The 17,102-nt window shown below is 33.8% G+C and overlaps 1 protein-coding gene and 1 long non-coding RNA gene across 2 annotated transcripts; both read left to right on the top strand.

The window, feature by feature from the left end:
* The first annotated feature begins 1,496 nt into the window (after positions 1 to 1,496).
* LOC143567767 (protein SODIUM POTASSIUM ROOT DEFECTIVE 2-like) lies at positions 1,497 to 3,574 on the top strand. Its single transcript, XM_077054092.1, has 3 exons — positions 1,497 to 2,110; positions 2,913 to 2,988; positions 3,347 to 3,574. Exons 1-3 carry the CDS (start codon positions 1,910 to 1,912, stop codon positions 3,475 to 3,477), a joined length of 408 nt encoding a protein of 135 aa, XP_076910207.1. The 5' UTR covers positions 1,497 to 1,909; the 3' UTR covers positions 3,478 to 3,574.
* Positions 3,575 to 7,448: 3,874 nt separating this feature from the next.
* LOC143569237 (uncharacterized) lies at positions 7,449 to 11,352 on the top strand. Its single transcript, XR_013141704.1, has 2 exons — positions 7,449 to 8,025; positions 11,075 to 11,352. It is a non-coding gene; the product is annotated as an uncharacterized LOC143569237 (long non-coding RNA).
* The last annotated feature ends 5,750 nt before the right edge of the window (positions 11,353 to 17,102 follow it).

Genomic DNA, 17,102 nt, shown 5'->3' with positions numbered 1-17,102 from the left:
ATTACGTGATCTCCACATAAAGATTTAAGGGATTACGTGATCCCTAATTTTATAATATAGAAAATAAAAGCAACTCAGACCGAGTACACATGTGTCTGTATCCAAACATAATTAATCTAGTCTTTCAATCAAGGCTACGTGGCCGCATAGTAGAGATCATAATAAAAGTTCTCCAATGGGCATCAGTTCCCGGAGAATCGTAATTGTGTGTGTATGGCAGTGGCAAATCTCATAAATAAGAGACGATTCTGCTGAGATTGTTTAAGAAAACTATCTTATCAGTCAAAGAAAGATTTATAAAATGTTTTTAGAGGCAACGATTCACCAGCATATCGCTGACGTAGTTTTCCCCCATATTTCAGGGAAACGTGTTAGTACAGGTAGCAAGGAATTAGAGTCATTCAAGAAGATAGATGCTCGCATGGTAGAGATGACTCGGTTTTTAAATTATTAAAATATTGCAAACAACATTTAAACAAGGTTTATAAAGTAAACACTTGGATATTTATTATCCAAGAAGCCTTTCAAATAAATTGAATATTTATTATTATAAATAAATTTATGTTTCAAAATAAATCTTAATAAGGACATACGCTAAATAACCGCAAACTCTGATATATTTACAAAACAGATACCAACTATTGGTCACACGCATAGGTCCTAAGTCGGGGTGTGACAGTTTTTCAATGTATTGTGTTATAAATCTTGGTCGTTGTGTTTTTCAACCGATACTCATATTAAATATAAAAATTAAAACAAAGATTATGTCATTGTGTCTTTCGTTCGTCATTGTGTCTTAGTGTTCAACATTTGTCTTTATACTTATCTTTGTGTTTTAGTCATTGTGCTCAATATTCACTTAATTTGAGAAAAATAGTATTATGTTCGTTGTGTATTACGTTCAAGTTATTAAGTAATATGTAGATTCCATTGTGTTTTACGTTTCAGGTCATTGCGTTACATGTTTTACGTTTCAGGTCATTGTTGTGTTTTATGTATTAGATAATTTGTTGGTATTTTTCATTATATTTACATATTATTACACAACAGTGTTGTTTGTATTTAAAAAAACACAATGATCAGTTGAAAGACACAATGGCAAAAAAACACAATAACAAACAGAAATACCCAACGACGAAAAAAGACACAATGACATAAATTATTTTTAATTCTTATATAACAAAATCATACTCATATTAAAGAAAAAAACGCTTGTTATTATGATGAATTTTATTTTAAAAAATTTTTTAAAAAAATATCATATGAAAAAATTATAGACATTTAAAAATGATGGGGGAATTAACATTTGACTTGAATGTGGAGAGAGAAAATGTGTACTATTACTTTTATACCATTTTTCCTTTGATCCATACCTGACACATGTTAATTAATTATACCTTCTCACACTTCTCATTTTTGTTGGCATTTGTAAAATAACTCAATCGTTCAATAGTATAGGGCTCTATGAAATTAAGGAGAGTAGGATAATATGACCCATATGACTTAATTTTATAAAATAGTTGAAGAAACATATTCACATGTTTTTATGAAGGTAGCTAGGCTGTAACACTTGTCTCTTTGGTTTTCTTTACAACTTGGTCATGTGAGATATGCAACATTATAAATTCTTTCTCCTATTATAAAGCACATAACCACATGACACTAGATGCTCTCTCACTTGTATTTTCTACCTCATCACACCACAATTATATATACTTATACTTATATAATCATAAACACATATATATATACACTTACAAGTTCATTATATATTATATGAACACCCTTTATCAAACACTCTTGATCTTCTCCTTGAAACTCGGGTCTTGACCCGCTTTCTTCCTCAATAAATCTTTATATATATATTCACTTCAAATCTTGTCTTTTGATATTGGTTTTCTTGGTTGAAATGGGGAAGAAGAAGATGATGAGTTTTGGCAAGTTTTTAGACAGTTTTTGTCTGGCAAATGGTGGTGCAAGTTCTTGTTTTTGTTGCATTAATAACTTTGAAATCCAAGATGATTATGAGTTTGAGAGAGAACCACTTGTGGATCAGTCCAAAGATGCATCAGATAAACCTCAAACGCTTGGCTTCTTTCTAAAGCCTAAGGTAATACTTGAACTTCATAACCATTCTAAACATTTAAACATTATCTTCTTTGCACATAACAAGTTGGGTTTGTTGCATTCAAAAGCTCATATTCTTCACATGGGGTAATCAACGCAACCAGATGGTGTTGTGAGGGGTTTGTTGACCCTCGGGTCGTAAAACTACTAAAGGGGTTCAAAGATATCCGACTATAATAACGTATTGTTCATGAAATGTTTAGCAGGAAATTCACTTAATTACCTTTGTTGGTTTAGTAAACGGCTGAACATGAACAATAAAATATACTCGATTAATTGAATGAACGAACATGAACAAAAGTCATGTTCGTTCATTTATGTCCATGAACGTTCGGTGACATTTTTGTGTATGTTATTTAATGTTATATACGTTCATTCTTTTATTAAAGGTTTTATATATTATATTTTTAAGTTTATTATCCAATCATATAAACTTTGGGGAACTCAAACCGTTCACACTTTTTTAAATAGTGATTAGGATTTATTTTGTTAAGTATTTTTTTAGTTAAGCTTGATTTATTTTTTGGATGATTATGGACTTATGTCTAATGTTCGAGATTAGCAATGTTAATTTATATTTTCAGGTTAATATATGTTTGTTTATGTTCGTTTAAAAAGTTAATATATGTCATCTTACATTTTTCAAGCTATGCGCTTGTGACCCGTCCGTTTGTCAGATAAAAACTTAATAAACGAACATGAATTAAATTGCATTGCATATAATACATGCTTATGCAGCGGTCATGCATTAAATTATCTTTCCTCTTATCTTGGATCGTGTATAGATGGTCGTGCTAAGGGTATCCATGCATTGTAATGGTTGTGCAAGGAAGGTTCAAAAACACATCTCCAAAATGGAAGGTAACATTTCAAATCATTTATTGTTTTATTTAAACACTATATATATTATTTATTATAAATATATAAAGTATCCTTATAATATATCAAGATACAAATGAAAATGATTGTAAAACATCCCTCGTTTCACTAGTTTAAACTTTAAATTGGATATAATTAGAAATAGAAAATGAAATCATCACTCTCTATTAACCCTATCTTTTCTATTTAAATACTATTTTAACAATAAAACAATATCCAAGGTATAAAATACATTTTTATATAATATTGATTTTTTTCTGTCTTTTTATGTAACTATTTATTAAGATTTATTATCCCAATAAGAATAATAGAGTTTTTAATTATTGGTCATAAAAAACAGGAGTTACATCCTACCAAGTGGACCTGGAAACCAAGATGGTGGTAGTTATGGGAGACATTGTTCCATTTGAGGTGTTGGAGAGTGTTTCAAAGGTCAAAAATGCACAACTTTGGACTGAACCTATCTCATAGATTTGGAAATATTGTAACTGATATTAGTGACTGCTTTTATTTATCTATTTACATATATAAAATCCCATATATTATGGTTTGAATTACTTTCTTCTTCGGCTTAACATCTTTTATTTAGTATGTATGATCCAGTATAGTTATGTTATAACTTATGAACTCAAAACAAAGTTTGATACTTACAAGCTACACATTACAAGCCATCAAGCTCTATAAAACCTGAACAATACTTATTAACTCATTAGAAAAAAATTGTCATTTCAAATAAAAGGATCCAATTACAATAAAGAGGCAGGTAAGCGGGCAACAAGTTGCGCCGCCACCCCCCTTTTGAATGACAAAATCGATCCTACTGAAAATAAAATTATCGTTCTTTGGCGTCGTTGAGTTACTATGCACGACCACTGAACTCTTTTTAGAAACGTAGCAGCATCGGGAGTAAGAGACCCAAATGTATCAAAAAACGTAGCAGCTCTATAAGTGACGTGGGCTTCGGTTGTCGTCAGTAAGTACTAAAAAAGGTCCATCTTTTTTATGCTATTAAAGTAGTGACTGGATGTAAAAAACGTAGTCGATAAGTGTTTATCTATTCTTCCTGATAACCTAGGTCCGTTAGCTTACATATTATAATATGTAATCGTGTAAAACGTTTTATTTATATGTAATTTGGTGATTTTAAACATACATCACCAAGGAACACGATTTGAAAATTTCTATACATGTCCATTTTATTAATGTGAAGTTCGGTCCTTGAAATTAGTAGCATACATTCACGAACTTAAGCAACTAAATTAAGGGGGGGGGGGGGGGGATCACCATTCGGGTACTCGGTCCTTGAAACTAGTAACATACATTCACGAACTTAGGCAACTAAACTTAAGTGAGGAAGGAGCACCATTCGGATTCGGGTACTCAGTCCTTGAAACTAGTAACATACATTCACGAACTCAAGACAACTAAACTTAAGGGAGGAAGGGGCTCCATTCGAGTACCCCGTTAGGATACTTGTTAACTAATGAGAGAATCAACCCCCCCCCCCCCCCCCCCCCCCCACCTACTTACTTATGTCACACGAATGACATGCTATATTGTTATGTCATTAATCCATTATATAATATCTGCTGTTAATCACTTTTATTGGTCGCCTCTAGGCTCTAGTTGTATCATACTATAAGTATCATGTATAATCATGAATCATGATGAACACACTAGAAGCTTGAAGCCCTACAAATAGTGATGTGGGCTTCAGTTGTTTCAAGCCCATACTAAAAATGCAATCCAGTAACAACATGTATCTTTTGTGAATTTGTGGGTTGGTTACTTTTATTTATTGTAAAAATTTTGTACTTTAGTCATTAAAATTTATTCCTATTTACTACGTAAAATTTGAACGACTAAGTTTTAACCCATCTTTAATTTTTTAATCCATAATTCTCTAAAATATCATGCATAGTTAGGTTATTAACAAGGTTTAAAGAAGGTGTGGCGTAGGCAAGCTACACATTTATCTTAAGAATAGCTTCCAATGAAACCCTCGACTCCAAAACTATATTCGGGCATGAGAATGTATTAGAAACATATAACGGGAGTGAAGAAAACTAAAAAACAGGAACACAAATAGTACTAAAATAAAATATGACATATAATGAAACCAAAACGTAGAAGGTAACATGCAAAGATCATCAAAATAATAAAAAATAATAATAATAATAAACCCTAGAAAAATAATATCCTTGACCATATACTCCTTAGGGCGCATGTCTCTCAAATCCCACCTAATCCGCTAATTTCAAGTGAGTTAGGGGCTGTTTGTTTATATCTGAATGGAACCATTCAGATGTAAACATCTGTTTCATTCAGACTTCAGACTGTTTGGTTCTAAACAGAAAAACATCTGAATGGTTAAAATTTGGTCTGAATGATTCAGACTTACTGTTGTTGCTAAATGGGACAGATGCTCATTCAAATCTGATTCATTCATATCTGAAAGAACCAAACAGCCTCTTAATTGTCTCCTCACCTCTTTCTATACCTAAACCAGCTCAATTTGTCACCCCTTATTTAATACAATATACTACTCACACTTAATCTTTCCCACAACCACATTTATTACTCTGTCCAACCTTGGGGGTGTTTAGCCTAGCTTTTTTTAAAAAGCTTATAGCTTTTTTAGCTTTTCTTTTATAAAATAAGTTTAATTTGATATTTGGTTTAGCTTTTTAAGCTTAAACTTGTTATCTTATATAGGCTAATTTGAATAAATTTTTTTGAAAATGGTTTTTTAGCTTATCTGTATAAGGATATAAGCATAAGCCAAAATATAAAAAGCTAGGCCAAACACCCCCATGATCTACCCACACATCTTTGTCTCGGCTACATCCATCTTAACGCATTTCTTTAACATTTTCAAAGACACAAAATTTTTATATACCATCATAGATCAGTACATATCACTTTTCGCCTATATAAACTGTATAGAACCCAAGCTATGTTTAGTAGGGCTGTCACTTTTACCCGAAACCCGAAACCCAACCTGAAAAAACTTGTACCTGAACCCGAACTAATCCGAACCGAAAAACCTGAACACGAGAAAAGACTAACCCGAACCCGAACCGAAGTAATTCGGGTTGGTTTTCAGGTTTGATTTATATGTTTCAGGTCAACCCGAAAAACCCGAATAAAATTATAGTTTTGAAATTAAATATATCTTTAGGTGTAAGGCTTAGTTTTAGCAAACAAATTTATCAGAATTTGAACCTAATCGATTTTTGTCATTCCAACTATTATGGATCGATTGTTTATTGTTAATCTGTGTTTTCCATTTATTACTAATAGCAACCGTAATCGAACAATTAAATCATGTCCGATTGAAAAAGATTACTGTTCGAGTTAGTTACTTAGTTTTATTCCTCTTTTGAATTGTTTTATCAAGTTATGTTGGTTTATTATTTGATTATTTGCGTTACGAGCAAAGAATAATATGTTATTTTAATTTTAGCATTGAAGTTTTTAATTTTGTTTTTTGTTTTTTGTTTTGTTTTCTAGGATACTTGAAACCCAATTAACCCAACCCAATGAAACCCGAACACAAATTACCCGAACCCGAAAACCCATGAAAGATTTGGGTTGGATTTCGGGTTAAGATTTAAAACTTTGAAACCCGAAAAACCTGACTCGAAAAACCCGAAAAACACCCTAATATATAGTTTGTATCAGGCTGTATATGAGCGATTTAAACCTCTATAAGTCACTATCAAGATCAAATCCGTTTTCAACCTTGTTTAAAGTATACACTTAGGCTGAGGGGTGTGGGGCGCTAACCTGGGCGCGTGAGCCCCTCCGCTCGCGCCCCCAGGCGCTAAGCCCACACCACCGGGGCGCAAGCGCGGGCGCGAGCGGGGCGCGAGCGCGGAAATCCAGGCAGGCGTGAGTGTGGTCGCGGGAGAAGAGAGAGGAAAAGCTGGTGGGCCCGCCCAAAAGAGCCGTTGAGCTCGGTTTTTTTTTAAAAAAAACCTTTAAAAACTCCTATATAATACCCCAAAATCAACCCATTTCAACCATATCAAACACAACTTCAATCTCCAAACTCATATATAATATCCCAATCTCCTATATAATACCCAAAAATGTCTGGAAATTGGTACCCAAACCTAGATTCAGATTATAGTTACGACGATTTATGGTCGTCACCAGACCAATCGATGTTTTATACGGGGCCGCAAGAAACATCCGGCTTTCAACCATCCAACATACAACCGTCTCCTAACTTTGTTGTTCCAGAGACACAAGAATCACACGGTGATGCTACGGGAGCAAGAAGACGCGTCCACCGGAAAAAACAACTTGCAACGGACGGGCCGGGACCGGCTTCGACTCCGAGGATGAAACGGAAAATTTATGAGTGTTTTTTTTATCTTAAAGTTTGTTGCCTTGGTCAAACTTGCACATGCCATCATCACAAATATCATCACACCTACACACAAACAAACTCTTTCCTTTCATCATTATCCAAACAAACAATAATAATAATAATAATAATAATATCTTCATCTCTGTAAACTCAACATGTCCAAACCTATCATCATCTTCTTCTTCATCCTCTTCACCTTCATCATCTCTGTATTATCATCAAACCCAAACCCTAACCCTAACCCTAACCCTAACTCACTCCCCACCGCTCACTCCGTCCTGACCTACCACGGCTTCCCAATCGGACTCCTCCCAACCGACGTCCTCTCCTACGACCTCAACACCACTTCCGGCGACTTCGCCGTCCACCTCGGCCGCCCATGCCGCCTCATCCTCCCGCCGGACAACTACCTCGCCACCTACTCCAAGAAGGTCACCGGTAAGATCGTGGAGAATCGGATCGCTGAGTTGAACGGAATTAGGGTTAGGGCTTTCTTCCAGTGGTGGGGGATCACTGGGATTAAGATTAGTGGTGATGATTTGGTGTTTGAAGTTGGGATGGTCACGGCTAAGTATCCGTCTAAGAATTTTGATGAGAGTCCTCAGTGTGAGGGTAGTAAAAAGCACTCCTCTTCTTGAAAGGTATATACTTTTGATTATGAATTTGTTTACTTCATCATCGTCTCAGTAAATCCCACCAATACGTGTAAGACGTAGACAACCCTTACCAGTTACCTCTACCCCATAGGAATAGAGAGGTTGCCCAGCTCGATAGTAGTTTTGCATCAAACCTTGGGCATAAGACACACAGGAGTCAACCATCCGGACACTGGCCGATTGGTGCATGTACCTTTGTCTTTCGGATTTCAACGCCACCACGTGATGCGTGATTTACCTTATGCTACTTTTAACGACGTTTCGCGAAATTAGTAAAATAACGCCAAAAGTAGCTGAACATTAATGTTTATCGACTTTAACCGAGCGTTGTGTGTTTGTGTTTTTTCAAAAAATTAAAAAATTTGTGCGTCTATCTCCGTCTTTTATACCTCCATTTATAGCTTCAAACAAGGGCGAAGCTTCATTGAGGTCCGGGGTGGCCCCGGCCCCCCTGTTTTTTGCGCAGTAGTGTAAATTTACCCGTTTTCGGTCGAAAATTTTTATACGTAGTGTAAGTTTAGCCTTTTTCGGCCGAAAATTTGAGCCCCCCTCCCCTCGTTTGTGAAATTTTGTATACATTTTGAGCTCGGCCCTCCCACTGCCTCAGTCCAAGCTTCGCCACTGGCTTCAAACATTTTAATTCATATATATGTACATACTATTGTTGATGTGTTTTATCATTTATGTGTAAATTGATGATTTGTATATTTGACAACCAAATTTGAGTTATAGTAACTGAAATTAACCATGAACCGATCGGTTATGGTGGTTAAGTGAATCTGGCTAACCGGCAGCCTATGGTTACGGTTAATGTGTATGTTAAGTTGTTAACCGACTTTAACTGAAACCGAACCAGACCTTTACAATTCTAGCTTTGAATATTTAAAGTCAGTGTGCTCTTGTTGTGATGGTTTCAGTTTAACCATCTAACCATCGCTGGAAGCAGCCTCTCTATTCCTACGGGTCAGAGGTAAGGTTGTCTACATCTTACTCTCCTCAGACCCTACCATAGCTTTGCTATTGGTGGGATTTACTGAGTACAATGATGAGATGATGATGAACAAAGGTGAATTGGTTTAGTTAAACATCAATATTTTTGATAGGGGTGTGTGTGAAGCCGAAAACACCAATCTGAAACTGAAATTACCGAACTAATTGAAATTGAAGGTTTGGCTTAATGTTTTCGAATAAACCAAACTTCGGTTTTGTGTGTAATTAAAACTGGAAAACTGAACCGAACTTCTAGATTTTTTATAGGGGAGTGCATGAAACCGAAAAAACAAACGGAAACAAAAATGACGGTTTGATTTATGTTTTTGTAAAAACCATAACTTGTGGTTCGCCGTTAGTCTTCCATGTAAAAAAACCGGAAAAAAAAAACAAACCGAACCGTTTCTATAGATTTTTAGTGTGAGGGCAAAAATCACTCGTTTTCTCTGAAGATTTAAAGGTATAATTTTGGTTGATGTAAATTGAAGTTCAAGTTATTGTTTTGTATGTGTTTTGTGTTGATGATTTCAGTTTGATCATCTATTTTGACTTTGAGTGAAGATGAATTGATTTAGTTGAATATTAATATTTCTGATAAGGTTGTGCATGAAACCAAAAAAGTCAAAAAACTGATCCAAAACCGAAAAAAAAAACCGAAATAACCAAACTGAAACAAAGTTCGTCGATTTGAGTTTATGTTTTTGTAGAAAGCGAACTTTTGGTTCGGTTTCGGTTTTCCGTGAAACTAAAACCTTAATAAACGAACTGAAACAAAAACTAACGGTTTGGTTTGACCACCAGTTTTGATTAAAGATGAATTGCTTTAGTTGAACATTAATGTTACTGATAGCTACTGGAGTATGATAATTGGCGGTCCATTATTATGATGGATGCATGGGGAAGCCTTTTGCTTTCATGAGTTGTATACATTGATATTTCATCAAGTTAATTTGACAAAGATTATTGCACTTTCTAAGGGTATGTTTGGGAATTTGGATTGCTTATTTAATATTTTAAACACCTTATGGTTAAAGCATAAACAGACAAACAGCTTACTGAAAGCAACTTATTCAATGTAAGGATACACTAGTAATTTTTCATGCATCATGAATGATCAATTTGAAAATAAGCAATCCCATAGTCCAAAGGTTAGGACTTTTCGGATAAATAAATTATAACTTATCATTTTCAATGTCAGATTGCTCTCTCGGATAACCAGGTTAGGAGTTGTCATAAGAAAACTGGTTTTTTGTCTACTGCGAAAAATTCAGAATTACATGAATTGCGTGTAGCCTATAAACGAACCGAGCGTTCGGTTAACTGTTCGTGAACCGTTTGGCGGAAAGTTCGTTTATTTAAGAAACGAACGAACTGGAACACATGTTTCGCTCGTTCATTTATGTCCGTGAACGTTCGTTTATGTCTGTTTATTTATGTTTGTTTATGTTCATTTACATATTAATACTAAATAATTAAATATTATCTTGAAGTGTCATCTAGTTAATGATTTTATATTTGTTCATTTGTGTTCATTTTAGCGTGTTTATTTATGTTCGTTTATGTTTGTTTGTGTTCATTTACATTTATGTTCGTGAACTATTCATTTAGAAGTTAAATAAATGAGCATAAACGACCACGGACATGTTCATTTATTAAATACCGAACACGAACACAAAATATTTGTTCGATTAAGTGTTCGTGCTTGTTTAAAGTTAAATGAACGAACACGAACAGGCCCTTGTTCGTGTTCGCTCGGTTTGTTTACAGGCCTAATTGTGAGCTGATTATTCGACTCGCATTAGTAACTCTGGACATGCACAACCAAACACCCATGAGCGTTTTTTTGTTTGTTTTACGTAACCATGTACAATTTATTAAAATCTAAATACATCTGTAGTTAATACTAGTTATGATAATAATGCCTTTTCTCACAAGATTATATTTTTCTTTCGGTGTTAGTTTTCACTTTTATAGTATCGAACAATCAATCGATATCCATCACAATTTTGGTTGATTACTTTTGAAGTTCTTATTGTTCTTGCAGGCCATTAGTGAACTGCTGCTCCTGTGGATTAAGTTATTTTATCAAAAAGTCCTTGTGGGAAGTATCCTGCAGTATAAAGCCATATAAGGAGTAAATAATCAGCAGTTAACTTATTCTGGAAACCAAATGGAAAAAACATGATATTATGTTCTTAGTACTAAAAGGATATTTTATGTATGATTTATGGATATTTTTAGGACTTTGGAACCAAGTAACATGTATTTGTTTATGTGCCATGTCTTGTATATGTTGATGATGTTATTTATTATGATTCCAGTTGCCCTGTTTTATACTTCCATGCCCGCTGTCTATGAACGCGCAAAAGTTGTTAGAACCGTACCATTACCAATAATTAACAATTCTTTAAATAATTAGGTGTTAATGATCAAGAGATGTACATGTTTAGTATATATACATGTACGGGTCGCATATAAATGTACTATATTGGCAACATTACTATCCAGTCGGTTCTCCATCTCCTCCATCTCCAAATCTAACGTGTGGAGAGGTTAAACTAGTTAGGATATAATGAATAGCTTATATTTAAAATGGTTAACACATGTCATGTTAAAGTTACACAGTTTTAAGTTTTGTTAGGTTAGGTTGACGTATTTAAAATGAATGATGGTACAAGTAGTGTTCCAGTTTCTTACTATTTTATTTTAGTTGTTATAAAGTACCAAATTGATCAGTTTGGCGAATATTAATTTGAATTCAAACTCTACTAACACAACATAAATTTAAGTCTTAACAGCAATTATGAATCAATTTCTAGCCGTTTGAGAACATTTATGAACTTTTCTTTAATCATTTTACTCCATATGTTAGAGCATGTTTGGGATTGAGTTTGAAAACAACTTATTGACTAAAGTCAATAAGTTGAATTTTTCAAAAAGCCAATAAGTTAAAAAATTGTTTGACAAACATAAAAGCCAATGAGTTAAAAAAGTTGTTTTCGAAAAACCACAAATCCCGGCTTTTCAAAATGGCAGTTTATAAAAGCTAATAAGTCAATAAGTTGTTTTCAAACTCAATCCCAAGCATGCCCTTAGAGTATAAACATGTATTGGTTGTTTTGGTTAGTCATGACACTCAAAACACAAAAAACGCTCTCAATAACTCTCATAAACGCAAAACGGCACTCATTATCATAAGTTTTCACAAGCCAATACCCTCAAAAACGGCAAGCAAAGAATCCCAAGCATCCGTTCAAAGGTTGTACCCACCAATCTAAACCCCAAAGTTTTTCAACATTTCGCGTGCGAGATGACCAACCATTCAAAGCTTGCTCAGTGCAAGAAGTGATACCTTACTCAACCCCAATTCAAACTCAACTTTGAGAAATCATGTAGTACAACATTTACTTCGCGAAGAAAAGCATCAATAGCCCCCCGCTATGGTTTACACTATTATTTTATGAAAATATGATAAACTAATCATTTTGTCAACAGGTTTACCCTATCCATATAGGAGCTGTTAGATTCATTGAAGAAACTAAAACCAATTTCATATGTATTAGGGTAGCATAGATATTTCAATTCACAATAAGTCATCAATAATTATACTAGTAAATTGTATCATGCATAGTTGCATACCCATAGAGAATACACCATATATATAGTTTGGATTTGAGCAAAACATTTCAGATGTGATTAGTAGTGCGGAAGTGTTGCCTTCCAGCCTCCTCCAGGTATATGTTCGACTTTGACACCTAATAACCAACCAACAGAACGAGTTAGTTAGTGAAACATGGCATTTTGGTTAGAAAATAAAAAAGACATGTGAAAGATAATAATAGTAATACCCAAAGCAACCAGTTGTACATAATATGGATCCTTTTCATAGTATTCTATTGGCATCATCTTGGGCCACTCCACTCCCATTTCCGGCATCGGCGGTATATAACCAGCAGGGAGACTGAGGTTGCGATAAACATGTCTGACTTTTGTAACTATTCGATATCCCTCCACGAATTCGTCATACTCAACCTCTGAGATTTATTATAATAGCAAGGGATACTTGAATTAGTAATATATTATATGACATTTAATTAAGCCAAGTATATATATATGGAAGCATACCTTCAAATGTGTCTGGCGTGTCACTGAAATACCTTGATAGCACTATAGGGTTGTCGCGGGTGCCTACAGCTTAGTTACAAATAAAAATATGTTCGTCAGCATAGGAGGAAGCATGGCATTTAACAAAACTAACAGATAGTAACGTTTTATCCATTTTTGTAAGTAGCGTCACGTTGAGTTGTTCTGTCAATCTTTTATTTTCATACAAAGGAAAATCCTGATCTGCATCCATATCGATAACTGAAATGATGGGTGTACAACGTCATTCTTTATATATACCTACATCGCATATTCATGTGTTGTCAGTCTTGCCAACGCGGTTATACTCATTTGCGAACCAGTCGGTTGAAGCCACGTTTCGAAAACCATGACTAGTACACTTCATCCGAGCGAGCTCGAGCAAATCCATTTTTGTAAGTACCATCACATTGAGTTGTTCTGGCAATCTTTCATTTTCATACAAAGGAAAACTCTTATCTGCATCCATATCTATAACTGAAACGACATGTGTACTGCATCATTCTTTATATATACCGACATCACATCGTTCATGGTCATCAGAATGTGCATATTTTCTCAAAAAGTCGAAGCAAAATACTTTATATATACCATATACTTTGTAAAACGTAATAAGAAAATCAAGTAGCTACATATATAATATAATTACACTTGGTCATATTTACGAAATTAGGTGACAAATATTTTATAATAGCATAAATTAAATGTACACATACATAGTCATATATATGTATTGTGAACACGTTTTAGAAGTAAATATTTATTCTTATATATTTAGTTAAAGTTTCGATTTAAAATATTCATTTGTGAACTAAAATACTCTATATAATTTGCTTATGTAAAAAATCCATATCCGATAATAATAATCATAATATAACATATCATTTTATATCGAGTTATTTATAGTTTTTTATAAATTAACTTTGATAAAATCCTTTTATACACAAAAACCCCTTTTAAGACTATTAGATAATTTCTTCTGGAAATACAACATAAACTTATCGTTAATATTAACTAACATGTCTATCCTTGGAGCATATATTGTTAGATCCACTCGTGCATAGTAAGATCCATATATCTTGATCTTTTTACCAAATATATGTTCTATAATTATTCTTTTGAAGTAACAAAATGCTAGGTCCATAATTTTGAATCACGTTTGCATGTTATTAAATCTACACTTTTATTTGTACTAGTAGGTACCCGCGCGATGCGGCGGGATTCGAAAAAATATGTATAAATCACAAAATGCAGATTTAGTAAGACCGCGTTAACATAGGCTAAAGTGAAACCAAATGCGCAAGTGAAGAACCATTCATCTATACTCCGATATAACACATGGGATCTTTAAGAGATTAAGTAAACATAAGTGATGTCCAATAAAAGAGCCATTCTACACCAACAATATAGTATATTATTTGCAATCTAGAGTTTATTTTAAGATGTAGGTAAATATATGTAACTTACTCTGAAATGATTATACAAATAGAACAAAGTGCAATTCAACATCAAATCTTGTTATATAACCACTTAATAAAAACAACCAAAACAGTATCTTGTCCTTATGTGATAATTTACCACACAATACTTGTTTAAATGAGGCTAACAACAAGAAAAAAGCAAAAGAAAACTCACAGTTCTTGAATTGTGACCTCAAGTAAATGTAAAGTCTCCAAAAGTAAACAAAATTATAGGTCCTAAACATAGGTTTGCCAAAACCAACCCATACATATAATTAGACCTCAATCCTTAAAAATGTAATTAATCTTAATCAAATGATCTAAATTGAGACAAATTTTGCACACCTTGGTCAGTTTTGACTCAGAAACACGAATCATGGACAATAAATGAGCCCAAAATAAAGACTTGTGTAATAAGTATTTATTTATTTTGTTCATTCTTTATTCATTTAAATTAAATAAGCTAAATGTTACAAAAGATAGAAGCAATCATATTAATCTACATTTTTTTCTCATAAATAAAAAATATACAAACCTGAAAGAAAACAGGACAACCTCCTCACAAATCGGCATAAGTTGTTCTTCAGTTACTAAGGTGAAGCCGAATGTGCAAGTGAACGATATAATAATCACTTTACTTTGTAACCCATGTATTAAAGTTTTATAAATCTACAATAAAAAATGGTTTAATAATACGTAACATTATCCATGCAAATGTTTTACATTGTCGAATCCCGGTAACACTCAAAACAAACAAACTCTTTTTCCTCGGCCTTCACAACGGCCACCAAAACGTCCATAATCAAAAGGAGTAAAACACAACCATCAAATCTACAAAATCAATTTAGGCAACCAATTAGTGAAGCCAGATAACCTTCACAAATTGTCAAAATTTAAGAAAGTGAAGATCGGAAACCCAGTACCTATCAATCATAACGTCTTGTTTCCCGATCATGGGATCCTAGACATAATGCATGTATAACAAAGACAATTTCAAGAATGAAATTAAAATATATCAAAATCAGCTCAAAATAGATGTAATGTATCTTTATCTTCATATAAAAATTAGTAAATTACAACCGTCAACATATAACTAACCTGACATGTGATTTAGTTAGGAAATATAGGAAACTTGGTTTTTATGGGTCTCATCAATCGTCTTTTGGTCACTACCGATTCCAACTAACGAATTCGCTGCTGGCGTTCTCAACTTTCAACTATCGTCTTATGGTTTGGATTTGAGCAAAACATTTCAGATGCGTTTAGTAGTGCGGCAGCGTTGCCTTCCAGGCTCCAGCCTCCTCCAAGTATATGTTCAACTTTGACACCTAATAACCAACCAACAGAACGAGTTAGTTAGCGAAACATGGCATTTTGGTTAGAAAATAAAAAAGGCATGTGAAAAATAATAATAGTAATACCCAAAGCAACCAGTTGTACATAATATGGATCCTTTTCATAGTATTCTTTTGGCATTATCTTGGGCCACTCAACTCCCATTTCCGGCATCGGCGGTATATAACCATCAAGGAGACTGAGGTTGCGAAGATCTGCGTTTTGTAACTATTCGATCTCCCTCCACGAATTCGTCATACTCGTACTCTGAGATTTATTATAATAGCAAGGGATATATACTTGTATTTGTATCAAGACGGATTTATTGTGTAAACTGAAGAAAGCTCAAGATGAACTATTAACTAAAGTTCAAGAAGCAAAATTGCAATGTGAAAAACAAACCCAAGAACTAAGTGCCAAGTCTGAGGAATTATCAACACTGAGTCAACTTCATCAAGACCTCAAATCAAGTCTCCATGAAAAAGAATCGTCTTTTAAACACCTTAATTCTGCAATTGAAAAGCTTCGGTGTGAATATGGACAAAAACTTGGAAAGTTTGAGGAAGAAAACAGAGAACTCGTCATGGCTTTGGAAGAAGCGACAACAACTTCAGAATCTTTGAAGTCAAAAGTTGATTCTAGTAACATGAAGATTGAAGATCTAAAGAGAGTTTTATTACTTCATAAATTTATAACAAATCACAAACAACCAAGGATCTAATTCAGAGAGATGATGTGATAAGTAAAGGCTTGAGTTATACATACACCGTGTTTGTTATTCATACACCAAGGTAGCCTATACGAAAACTTTTAGTTTTAAAATCATATGTATTTTTAGGTATTAAAGGCTAAGCCTTAGCCGCTAACATTATCAGAATTTAGTCCAATTCCATTGTTCTCATTCCACATATTATGAATCGAATGTTTATTGTTTATTATTTTGAATATAAACCATAGTAAACATTTTAATTAACACTTCAAAGTTCACTAATCGTCTCTTGTCAATCCATACGGAAAATACTTATTATATGTAGTAATGGATTTAGTTGGAATAAACCTATAATTTTAATGTCATATGTTGAAATGACTTAAAAGATAAGGATCATATATGAAAATTGGTTAAAAAAAAGGTAA

This window comes from Bidens hawaiensis, unplaced genomic scaffold, assembly GCF_021521415.1.
Source record: "Bidens hawaiensis isolate Kalapana, Puna unplaced genomic scaffold, B.hawaiensis_p1.1 tig00001236_1, whole genome shotgun sequence".
NCBI lineage: Eukaryota > Viridiplantae > Streptophyta > Magnoliopsida > Asterales > Asteraceae > Bidens > Bidens hawaiensis.
Note: the sequence above shows the minus strand (reverse complement) of the source record. Positions and strands in the feature narration are given on the sequence as shown.